A 12,081-nucleotide genomic window follows, 5' to 3' on the forward strand; every position below is an offset into this window, starting at 1 on the left:
TTAATGTTTTTGTGTATTATTTTCATTCCAATATTCCAGCATATGTGGTGTTAAACTTGCCTGGTAGTATAATTGCAGCAGGAAACCCATGTTGTTTATCTCGTTGTTGTGCTTTGATATTGTTCCACAGGGGAGAGACCTAGTGAGGTCATCTATTGACTGTTTATGCAAGGGAAATGAAAACATTAGCTTAGTGCTCTGCAACGCAATGAACAAACTTCTAGACACACAATGCGCACACAAACAAATTCCACATTTTGAGGTAATATTGTGCCAACAACATCACAGTGAAAGTGCTCAGGCTGACAAGTCTTTAACCTATTGATTAGAAGGCTTATGGTGCGTTCTTGAGTTGGAAGCCCAGGAACAAAGTGGAGTCATCTTCAGTTTCCAGATGTAGTTCTTTATTTTGCTGGCAGGTAAAAGTAAAGCAGCGCTGGACTCAGAGTGATGGAGCTCACACAGGATCTCCCATCAGGGTGGAGCTCCAATGGTGGTGTGGGAGTCCCAGTTCTCCTCTTGGCCAGAGACTGACTGAAATATGCACAAGTTAGACGTGGGGCATCCAGGTCTCACTTGATAGTTATCTCTGAGAACAGGCCAACCACTGTTGCCACAGACTTGCTAGAGTGTGATGAAATTGTGTGCCAGTGGTTAGTGTTGAGGTATGTATCGATTGCAACAGCTCAAACTGAGAAAGAAGATCTTGTGGTTACAACTGGATCCTGTTTATTAGGTTATAAAGGTCACAGAGTTATAATTTAATGACGACTAATATAAAGGAAACATGGCAAATTATAATAAGGCAGTTGAAGAATCAGCTCAAAACAGTTGATGTGTGCGTTGAGTGGAGGAGGATGCAAATCTGCAGGAGTGGAGAGCAGAACAAATGATAAAAGCCACTTCAGAGGGTTAAAGCCCTTCCATCCCCTAACATTCCATCCCTTTATCAGGACATCTACTCTTAAACTGTGTACATCACCTGCTGGTCCACCAAGTTACCAGTCCTAACTAGTACAAGATTGTTTTTTAGTGTATAAAAAAAATTAAATAAAAGAAATAACGCCCAGGTAGAAGCTTGCAAGCACTCACGACGGTCATTCAAATCAAACGTTAATATATACATATATATATGGGTTTAATACTGTACTTCTAGACCGGGGTGTCTTACGTCACATACTGTGTTTCTTATCACCGGAAGCAGCGGTTGGGCGCGTCAACTGTCAGCTGTTTTATTTTTAAAACTGCGTCATCCGCAGCGCCTCTCCGTTCTGCAGCCATCATAAACGCGCAGCGGTGCTGCTGCGGGTAGTGGTAGCGCTAGCAGTAGTAGTACTAGTGGTAGTAATAGTAGCAGTCGTAACCCAGCGCAGCGCCGTTCTGAAACGCTGGACGGCGCGGTGGGACAAAGCAGATTACTGGGAAGGTAAACTGGATTGTGACGTCAGCGGATTATCAGCGCTTCTCTGTCGGTGAAAGGGTGAAGAAGAAGAGAGGAGGGAGCTGCTGGTGCCGCCACCTCCGCCAACAAACACTCCTCCTCCTCCCCCCTCCATCTCTCCCAGTACACGATGACTCCTCACGCGCTCCGCTGCCGCTGAACGGGTCGCAACCTCGGCTGCTGTCATGGCTTCCTACCTGCAGGTGAGTCGGACAACTCCGCTATCAGATGACCCTCTATTTCACCCATGTACTTGTTTATGTCTGTGTTTTATAGCATTGTTTGAACGATAACTCATGGGTCAGTCAGGGTGTGGTTGGTCGCGTCCTGTTCTCCGTCAACAGAGACACACTGCAGGTGGACGGAGCTTCCCAATCACTGTTGTAGTAGTGTTTGATGCCCTCCACCTCTCTGGCTCCGGTCACGTGTGTGCGGGGATAAACAGGTGGTTGAGAGGTTGAGCAGTGTTACCAGGGGCCGTGCATGGCAGTTTGACTGAGTGTGTTAGATGGTTGTATGGATGAACGCGCAGCGCAGTTGCAGCTCTGAGTTGAGCTCCCGAGCCTCATGTCGTTTCCAGATCGCTGATGATGAGAAGGGCCACGAACTGGACCTCTTCTGTGTCCCCAGACACTATGAGAACGACTTGGATAAAGTCATCATCCCCCATGGACTCATTATGGACAGGTAAAACAAAACCAAAATAAAAATAAATAAATAAAATAAAATAAAATAATAATTAACACCAGTCTTAGCAATGTGCTGTGTCAACACAGTTCTGACACTCCACCTGTTTTCATTTTGGAAGCCACAGAAGTAAAAATATGTATTTTTCTCATTGTTGAAAGAAAAATTTACATGCACTCAGTGTCAGTGAATTCATTTTCACGCTTCTGCTGATGTCCCCCCAGGATCAAACTCCTACTCTGCATTGCATTTGACAGACAAATCAGTGTAGGCCACATCCAGAAGGACATTTGAATTATTTTCAAATGATGTGGCTGAAGGTTTCATGCCATGGAATTGCATTTGAAGTTTTCATGTAAAAATCTTGTCTGTTTTCCCTCCATCCCTCAACTGTCATGCGTTTTGTTGATGCAGGACAGAGCGTCTCGCCCGGGACATCATCCGGGACATGGGTGGACACCACATCGTGGCTCTGTGTGTGCTCAAAGGGGGCTACAAGTTCTTTGCAGACCTCCTGGACTACATTAAATCACTGAACCAGAACAGCGATAAATCAGTGCCGCTGACGGTGGATTTCATTAGGGTGAAGAGCTACTGTGTAAGCTGCCGTTCCTCATTCCATCGACAGCAGCCGGAAGGCGTTCAAGTGAAAAATACAAATAAAAGGAATATTACCTTATGGAATGTAACCTGCTATCGTGTTTGAAAAAAAAAATAAAATAAATAATAATAATAATAATAATATATATATATATATATATATATATATATATATATATATATATATATAATATATATATATATATATATATATATATATATATATATATATATATATATATATATATATATTATTTTTAAACTAAAGTAGATGTCTTTCTTTGGCCACCTAGAATGACAAATCAACAAACAGTGTCAGAGTCATTGGAGGAGATGAGCTGTCCAGTCTCTCTGGCAAGGTTAGTCTACCTCTCTTTGTCAAAGAGAATATATTAACACACCTTGCACACATGCTGACTTTATCATGTGTTCTTTTTCCCCCCCAGAATGTTTTGATTGTCGAGGTAAGAACTATAACAGAATTTGCAGTTGCAGACTGCACAAGTGTACCATTTTGTTTCTGTTGAGTTTGATATTTTTATGTTCTGTTTTTCTTTGTGCGACAACGTTTGTGTTTTTCATCTGAACAGGACATTGTGGAAACTGGAAGGACGATGCAGACTCTGCTATCTCTGCTGGATGAGTGTAATCCCAAAATGGTTAAAGTTGTGAGGTAAGCAGCAGCACCATCTGATGCAATTTACGGTCCGACATGATAAAGTGATGGTGGATTCTCAGTTAATTACAGTAATGGTGCAGCCAACTTTGCTCACAGCTAATGGCTACTTCCCTTTAAGGGCGTGAGCGATGTGATGTGACGGAGCAGTTAAAGCGGGAACAGTTAAAGGTCCAGTGTGTAAAAATTGGCTTGCTTTATGATTTCTACGTTGCTAAAAACTTAACATACTGCCAATAATTGCATTAATAAAAGTGTGTACTCGCAGTACAATAAAGGTAATCATTGAAGTAGTCAGCAGACTATCTTAAAACTTTGACACACTGAACCTTTAATCTGTTTCTTGAGGAGGTGTGCATTTCTCTGAGGTGCTCCAGAAGCTAATTGAACAGGAAGTGACATTACAAGTTTATATTTTTCTTTTTTTTCTTCACATATCATGGGTGGAGTTTTACATTATATGTAGAATTATGTCATGCTACTTTCGTTGAATCATGTAAGAAGGTTGAATTCACAACTGGGGCTTAAAACTGAGATGAAGTAAGCAAGTTAACAAAAAGCTCTTGGTTAATTTATTGTAATATATATTGTATGTTTTTGCTCCTCTATCATTGCAGCCTTTTGGTGAAGAGGACCCCGAGGAGTTCTGGATATAGACCAGACTGTAAGCGCGTACTATACTACACCGCTCTGTGGTTGTGCTCACTCAATGCAAATCACTGACTTGTGTCTTGTCTTGGAAGGGTTTGGTGTAAGCTGTTATTTAATAAAGCTGTGCGTTCAGTGCAGGATTAACCTTCATCTCAGGAATATCTACTCCACAAATGTAGCATAGCTCGGTACTTAACGTGCTAATGCATGCTTGATAACCTCACGCTCACGCCGTCTCCAGTTATGTAATGCTTTTAGGTTCCGCTTCGATAATCCCTTTAAGATTGTCCCTCAAGGGCAGCTGTTACTGTAAGCTGTAAGACTTACTAGACACCACTCTCCGCCTAAACCCAGCCTAAAAGAGCAACAGCGATTAATCCAATACACAGTCTAACATCATGTGATGTTTCCGCCTCTAATTTTAGTTCAGCCTGAGGATATTACTCATGATGCAATATGTGTTGTCTCTCACATGATTAATGATTCCTTCATTGTGTTGTTGTTGTTTTTCAGACATTGGTTTTGAGGTTCCCGATGCCTTTTTGGTGGGCTACGCTTTGGACTACAACGAGTACTTTAGAGATCTTAGTGTAAGTTTGACGCCATCAGCAGTTTCATCTCTAAAAATATACATGCGCATGTATGGATATGCACACTTCCTCTACAACTTCCCTATCACTGACAAGGATTTGTATTTCTTTTCGCGGAATTGGCAAAGTGAGTTTGTAGTTCCTGTAACACACAAATACCTCGTTTGCATTTCCTCCCTTTATTGTTAAGAATGAAAACTTTTGAAAATGGATTTCAATCATATCCAGGTTTCAGTGTGGAAGATTTTTTTGGGGTAAAAACCCTTTTTGCAAAAAATGGCTGTGCTTTGTGCCACAGAATCATTAAAGTTTTTAAATGTGATGTTTAAAGTGGGAAAATCCTGCTAAAAAATACTTGGGTCAAACGACAGATGGACAAATCAATGCTATGATATTATATTAAACAGGGTCTCATGGAGAGTTGCCGAAAATGTGTGTAAAAAAAACAACCCAAAAACCAATTGTTAGAATATTGACAAGCTCTTTGCTTTTTACAGCACATTTGCATAATGAATGACCAAGCCAAGGAGAAGTACCGAGTGTGAGTGAAGCGCTGCAGGAGTGGAGACTGTTTCAGTGAAGACGACAACGACGACGACGATCACTGTGATGTCATTCCTCAGTCAGCGCTGCTGCGCTTTGGATCTTATTTATTTTTCTATATGTTAATACACAAAATGTCACAAATGTCATTTGTATATAATTTAAGATAGAACGTTTAACCCCCTCCCCATTCTACACACACTTCAGTGTATGAAGAACATTTCTGTGGTTGCATTTTAATTTATTGTATGTGTATAGAATCTACCAACTTGCAGCTCAAATTGGAAAACGTTGGTCTGTCTGTTTTGAATAAGCTGTCAGTCAAATTTAAGTAGCCTTAGAAAATCATGTTTTGTTTGAACTAGTATTGTATGACAGATATTTATGTTCAAAATGATTGAATGTACTGTATATTTTATTTCTGAGGACCCGCTGCTGCATTATAAATTATGTTTGAACCTTGAATCTTGTTTTTGTTGAATGTTTGGGCAAAGTCACACACACACACACACACACACACACACACACACACACACACACACACACACACACACACACACACACACACACACACACTTCCTGGACGTTGGACGTCCTTGACTGGCTGACACTGTCGTAAGTGAGGAGCTAATGTCGCGGCTTTCGGTGTCCATGGTGACGACGGTGAACACGGAAGTAGCTAAATTAGCATATGTAGTGAATCAACTCACGTTAGCTTGGTTTTTCCCCGTCGGACGAAGTTCAGACTCGATGTCATTTATTCATTTATTCATTTCAGCGTGGGAAACTCCACCGCTGAGACCTTAGCGAAAGCGCTATGATGAGTTATTAGCGCTGTTTTTTGCGCTAGCCGTCCGATGTGCTAAACTTTAACTCTCACTGCCAGCCGAACTGCCACCATCATGCACGTTATCCGGGAACAAACGATAGAAAATCTAAGGCGTCACGACATTGCAGGCGAGTTCTCATTCCTGCCGGCCCTGCCGAAAGCTTCGGTGTTGATCCCACTGATGGTGAAAAATGGCCAAGTGTTCACACTCATGACTCTGCGCTCACAAGAGGTAAGACGAGTTGTGTGTGTGTGTGTGTGTGTGTGTGTGTGTGTGTGTGTGTGTGTTTATATTGCAGCAGCAGGTCCTCAAAAATGAAGTTTACAGTAAATTCAATCATTTTGAACATAAACAGTTCTAGTTCAAACCAAACATGTTTCTAAGGCTACTTAAAATTGACTGACAGCTCACTTTAAACAGAAAGACCAACATTTTCCAATTTGAGCTGCAAGTTGGTGGATTCTACATACACATAATAAATTAAAATGCAACCACAGAAACATTCTTGATATAAGTAACCATGTGTAGAATGCGGGGTTTAAACGTTCTATCTTAAATGACATACAAATGACATTTGTGACTTTTTGTGTAGTAACATGTGTGTTGATTATAGCTGAGGAGAAATGCTGGCGAGGTGTGTTTCCCTGGTGGGAAGCGGGACCCCGGTGACAGAGATGACGTTGACACGGCTCTCAGGGAGGCGCAGGAGGAGGTGGGTCTGCCTCCTGATGAAGCCCAGGTGATCTGCAGGTTGTTCCCCGTCCTCACAAAGGTAAGAAAAGTGAAGACTGACACATTGAAATCCATCCCATCAAAAATCCCAGAAGCAGAATTTTGGCTTTATGGAAAGAAATGTGTACTTATTATACTTCATAGGTGTTCAGCTCTGGCCCGCGGGCCAAATTTGGCCTTCAGTGTTTATTATGACTTCAATGATTTATTGTGGTGATTTTATTTTTAAATGTATTATCATCCTGTGGAAAAAGGTTACAATGACATTTAATATGACATTTAAAACAGAAGGCTGAAAATAAAAAAGTGCAATACGATTTTTATTTACATTATTTTCTTTTGATGAGTTTTTTTTTTTATTTGAAATTATATTTGGATGTGTGCAATAATATAAAGTTATTTATTGAATGGTATTAGGCTTTGCTTGTTCCATATTCAGGTTGAAGCAAAACTTGTTTGAGGTCCGTATAAAAAGGTTCACTGTTCAATCTGGAGGAAGACTTTTTCAATAACTATCAATGTTGGACCGCAACTTCGTCCAAGTTTTAATTTTTGTCCCCACTGTGTGTTTGAGTTTCACACCCCAGTTCTACTCACTTACATTTTAAACATATGACCCCACTAAAACATAATACTGTGTGCACCTGCAGGGGGGTCTGCTGGTGACCCCAGTGGTGGCCTTCGTTGACGAGTCCTTCCACCCTCGTCTGAACCCGGCCGAGGTCACTGAAGTGTTCCACGTCCCTCTGGAGTTCTTCCTCAGCGAGAAGGACCACATCTGTCTGGACGGTTTCAGCGGCCCATCTGGGTTCAAGCACTCTTTCCACTACGACGACCTCCAGTCAGGGAACGGGTATCACATCTGGGGACTGACGGCCCTCTTAGCAGTGTTAGTCGCCACTCTGGCTCTGAGGAAAAAGCCAGAGTTTGATGTTTTTTATGACACTGCTGCTCCGTTAGCCTTCTTCAAGAGGGCGTTGCGTCAAAAGATCAGTAAACTCTGACCAGCTCGGTCCATGAGACACAGAGATATAACTGAACTGATGAAGAAAACTCTCAATTGTTGCCTCTCTGAGTGCGGCAGTTACAGTACGAACCGTATTCCTTATGCTGTGGTGAAGAATGAATGATATTGTGGTTAAGAACCTTTTGTAATTCAGTCCGCAGTCAATAAGGACACTATTGACTAATGCTAATATGTTATTTAAATATAATAATAATGATGATAACTTTTTGCACTGTATGTGATTCTGAAGGAAGGTCTTGTGGCCTGATATCAAGGGATTTATTATCAAGGAATTTATGTCCAAATCAGATTGATGGGCTGCTTTTTTGTTTTTCTTGAAGTGTGTATACAAATTTGAATATTATTCTTATGATTTTCTGTTCGTCAAAATAGTTGTTTAGGGTTGAAGGAAGGTACCTGAAGGCCTGCCAACAGCCTTTCAGTAGGAAGAAAGATGGATGAATATGAATGAATGGTAGATGACTCACCGGCCACTGTGTCTGGTGCACCTGTTGCGACAAGTTAACACAAATATTGACCAGTCCCATGACTGCAACTCAGTGCATTTTGGCAAATAACCACCCGTTACAACTGAGTTATGCAGAAAACTACCTCAGCACACCTTGAAGTGTGTGGGTCCACAGCAGCAGAGGAGCTGCTGGTGTAATGGTGTGGAGAAGATTGACTTGGCACACTTTGACCTCTTTGGTACCAAGTGTGCGTTGTCCGCACGTCACAACCGAGTAATGTTGTGGACCAGGTCCATCCCTTGTTGACCAGAGTAAAACATCTACTGGTGGCCACCTCAGTGTCTCAGTAGACAAGCCAGCTCAGTGGCCTAGTGGTAGGGTGTCTGCCCTGAGACTGGGAGGTTGTAGGTTCGATCCCCGCCCGGGTCAGACCAAAGACTGTAAAAATGGTCCCATTGCCTCCCTGCTTGGCACAGCTCAGTAATCGGAGTTGGACTTGGGGGGGGGGGGTTAGACGATCCAATGATGGATCTCCAGGGCGTGGCACCTCGACTGCCCACCGCTCCCTCAGGGGATGATGGGTCAAACGCAGAAGACAAATTTTTAATTCTTCAGGAGATTTTGGAGACTCATGTTATCTCCAACATGAGTCTCCAAAACGTTAGAGCACCTTTAAGACGTAGTTTATCAAAAGATTGGTATAATGGAAGTTCCGCTGACAAATTAACTGTGGTTATTCTGTCATTATGGACCAAGGTGATGCTGTCATCTTGCTGAATCTATGCCACTGAGCCCTAGTTCTGAAATATAGAGGATCCAACCCAACCCTTGGAAGGTGCACCAGATGAAGTGGCTCTTGGTGAGTGCAAATGTGCTGATTTTAATCTTGATTTCTTCAACAATCAACTTCCATTGAAGGGCTATTGCAGGGTTGGGCCTCCTTGTCTTCTACTCTTGTTGTCATCACCACTTTCCTGGTTTTACTTTTTTTATTCACTGTTGTGCTGCAGCTATTTCCCTTGGTACTCTCGCCTGTCTGTTATTTTTCTTTCTGTTGTAACTGAAGAATTTGCAAAGCCATTAAAACTGATAAAAACAACAAACCAACAATTAGAACCCCCTCAGTCGTCCAGAGTCAGTTAGTTCCACTTAAAGAGGTCAACTGTGGCTGGAAAGAAAGAAACAAAAAAACAAGTCAGTACGTTTTTTAATTAATTCATTTACTGTAGCAGCAGGATTACAGATATAAACATAAGAGTATACAAATGTCCAGACCAAGGCAAAGTACATATTAATAATAGTTCAGATGGTATGGTAACACACGGGGGGCTTGACCTTTATTCCGACTGGAGGGTTTTAAGGCTAGATACTAAAGCTGAAGCTACACAGAACAGATACAACGGAACTGTCGAAGAATGTGAAAGAAAGCCAACTAGGAGGTGAGCAAACCCATTATACACCAGAGACAGTTTACACTATTGGCAATTAACAGATCATTTATCATGGTTGCTCCTCTGGATCAAGCTTTTCACAGCAACAATAGTAATGTTGACAAGCACATCAACACAAAAAAAAAAAAGAAGCTCTCCATTAAAAACAATCTCCACTGTCTCGTCCCTTTTACCTCACATATACAAATCTCATGAGGCATGGAAGAAAAAAAAAAACTAAACAAACATCAACATGAACTCAAGTTGACGACTCACAAGTGAAGCTGCAAATATTCATGTCCAGTACTGATATCTGGTTGTAGACTTACACAAATCAGCTATTGTTAGGCTTGGGTGTATGAGATAAAAAATACGACGTCTCCTGATGTTAAAAGAAACCCGGACAATTTTTTTTTGTTTGTTTTGTTTTTCAAAAATAAAAAGGACACAGAGCAAAATAGCGGTGAAACAAAAGGGACACCAGTAAACACGGCAGAGAAACAGTAAAGTTATCAAGGCACACAAAGTTCAGTTGAAAGCATCACAATTGAAAGTCAAGATCCCCCTGCAGTATATTTCACATTAAATATACACTGATATCAATTTACACGACTGAAGGACAAAACCCAGACTGTGAAAAGATGTTGTGTGCTGTCTTCACCACCGGTGGAAATTTCTGTTCTTAAATTGGTTCGTGGGTTTTTTCATTTTTTTCATTTCAAAGAGTCAGACTGAGGAGCCTCCTGGACTGCTCACAAACGGCTGGACGTGACGACGTGACGGTACAACACAATCCGACAACAAGCAATCTGACTGACAAACAGTGGACACGCGTGACATGAGGTGTCGCCACCTCCCAACTGTCTCAAAACGCAGGTTTTGTGAAAGTGTGGTTGGTCCGTTAGATGTTAGATGGAGCAGAGCAAGGTCTGTGTCCACACCATGAGGTAAAACTTACATTCATGAAACTCACAAAAGTCACAGGTTGGCTGTCTGTGTGTCGGTATGGCTTTACGAGACAGTGCTGCTCCGTGCTGCTTCCCCTGCAAACGTGGTGTGTGCTCTTCAGCCTCCCTGCCCGAGAGGGATGGAATGCTTGGAAACGTCATTACTGCGCTCTAACCTGACCTACAGTTAATGGATGAGTCAAAGTGCCATTTGAGATGTACGTCATTTCAAAGGAAAAGAAAAAAAAAAAGAAAAGAGCACAACAAAACCTAGTCCATGTATCACGTTGCACACCACTGGGTTACGGTCAACATTCCCACAAAAGAATGATCCTCCCACATCATTTGCTTGTTGTCAACTTACAGTTTGAACTGTCATTCAGTCATAAAACTCCACAATATACCTGCACTTCATATCAGGGACACACGCCAGCAATGATATTCTGTGCTATGAGCATAAACGTTTCGTCTTACAAAAATACTCTACATTTTGATAAATGGATACAAAATTCTAAAAAAGATAAGTTACTTTAAAATGGATCACTAATAGCGGCAAAATAGCATGACTATGAAATGTAAACAGATGCATATTTGAGCAATCCTACACTTCAATTTGAATTATCGTGAAAGATTTGCCCCCCCCCCCCCCCGATAGCGCCAAATCGACTGCCGTTGTAGATATGCACGTAGTTTGCCGTCGTAGACGCATTTACTTTTTTTTTTTTTTTTTCGTCTCGAAAAATAGTGACGTCATGAGAAACACTGTATCAAACTAGTGGAAATGTTAACGTGACACAAGCTAATTCAGGAGTCAAAGTACCATTTAAACAAGCTTTTTGGGATGAAACTTGCGCTTAATGTGCGGTTAGAAATCGCTATCGACGTAAGAGCTGCATGGGTTAAATGAGCACGCGCTGACGAGTAAACATGTACAAGATGAGGAGACGAGGCGACGCATGACGACGAGAGCTTTGGTTTGCCTGGCCTGCGCTCCAGTCTGACCCCCCCGCCCCCCAACCCCCCCCCCCCCCCAAAAAAAAAGAAAAGAAAACAACAGCCAGCAACAGCCTCCTGCTTCGGAACGACGCCAGTGCCATTGATGGGAAGTGAGGAGCTGATAAATGTGTCACTACATCGTCACGCGTCAGAAGTGGGCCGTCACTCCTGCACATAGCACCAAGGATAGAATCAAAAATGGCGGTCTCTATGTAACAGAGATTTGAATAAACCAGCGAAGCCCCTGTTCACATCACGAGGGGTCGAGTACTGGGTGTCTACTTCACACGGTGGCCGGCGCGGCTGCTGCACCAGGGGCACCAACACTGACACACAACTTAAATATTTAACACAACACAAGGTAAAACGGTCCGACGTGACACACTGACTGGACAGCAAAGAGTACAGTATTGATTCAATGAAAATCCTTCATTCCAAAGCAGGGACTTGAGTTGAATGAGCATTTTGACGGCCTGTGAAAC

The 12,081-nt window shown here is 42.1% G+C and overlaps 2 protein-coding genes across 2 annotated transcripts; both read left to right on the forward strand.

Annotated features, from left to right (window-relative positions):
* Window positions 1-1,025: 1,025 nt before the first annotated feature.
* Window positions 1,026-5,653, forward strand: hprt1l (hypoxanthine phosphoribosyltransferase 1, like). Its single transcript, XM_076049191.1, has 9 exons — window positions 1,026-1,644; window positions 2,022-2,128; window positions 2,543-2,726; window positions 3,022-3,087; window positions 3,175-3,192; window positions 3,319-3,401; window positions 4,022-4,068; window positions 4,569-4,645; window positions 5,143-5,653. The coding sequence occupies exons 1-9, from the start codon at window positions 1,627-1,629 to the stop codon at window positions 5,188-5,190; spliced, it is 648 nt and encodes a 215-aa protein (XP_075905306.1). The 5' UTR covers window positions 1,026-1,626; the 3' UTR covers window positions 5,191-5,653.
* Window positions 5,654-5,831: 178 nt separating this feature from the next.
* On the forward strand, window positions 5,832-11,611 carry nudt7 (nudix (nucleoside diphosphate linked moiety X)-type motif 7). Its single transcript, XM_076049192.1, has 3 exons — window positions 5,832-6,249; window positions 6,632-6,790; window positions 7,401-11,611. Exons 1-3 carry the CDS (start codon window positions 6,091-6,093, stop codon window positions 7,752-7,754), a joined length of 672 nt encoding a protein of 223 aa, XP_075905307.1. The 5' UTR covers window positions 5,832-6,090; the 3' UTR covers window positions 7,755-11,611.
* Window positions 11,612-12,081: the final 470 nt, after the last annotated feature.

This window comes from Nelusetta ayraudi, unplaced genomic scaffold, assembly GCF_046127955.1.
Source record: "Nelusetta ayraudi isolate G7.1 ecotype Tasmania unplaced genomic scaffold, CSIRO-AGI_Nayr_v1 ptg000111l, whole genome shotgun sequence".
In the NCBI taxonomy this organism is placed as follows: domain Eukaryota; kingdom Metazoa; phylum Chordata; class Actinopteri; order Tetraodontiformes; family Monacanthidae; genus Nelusetta; species Nelusetta ayraudi.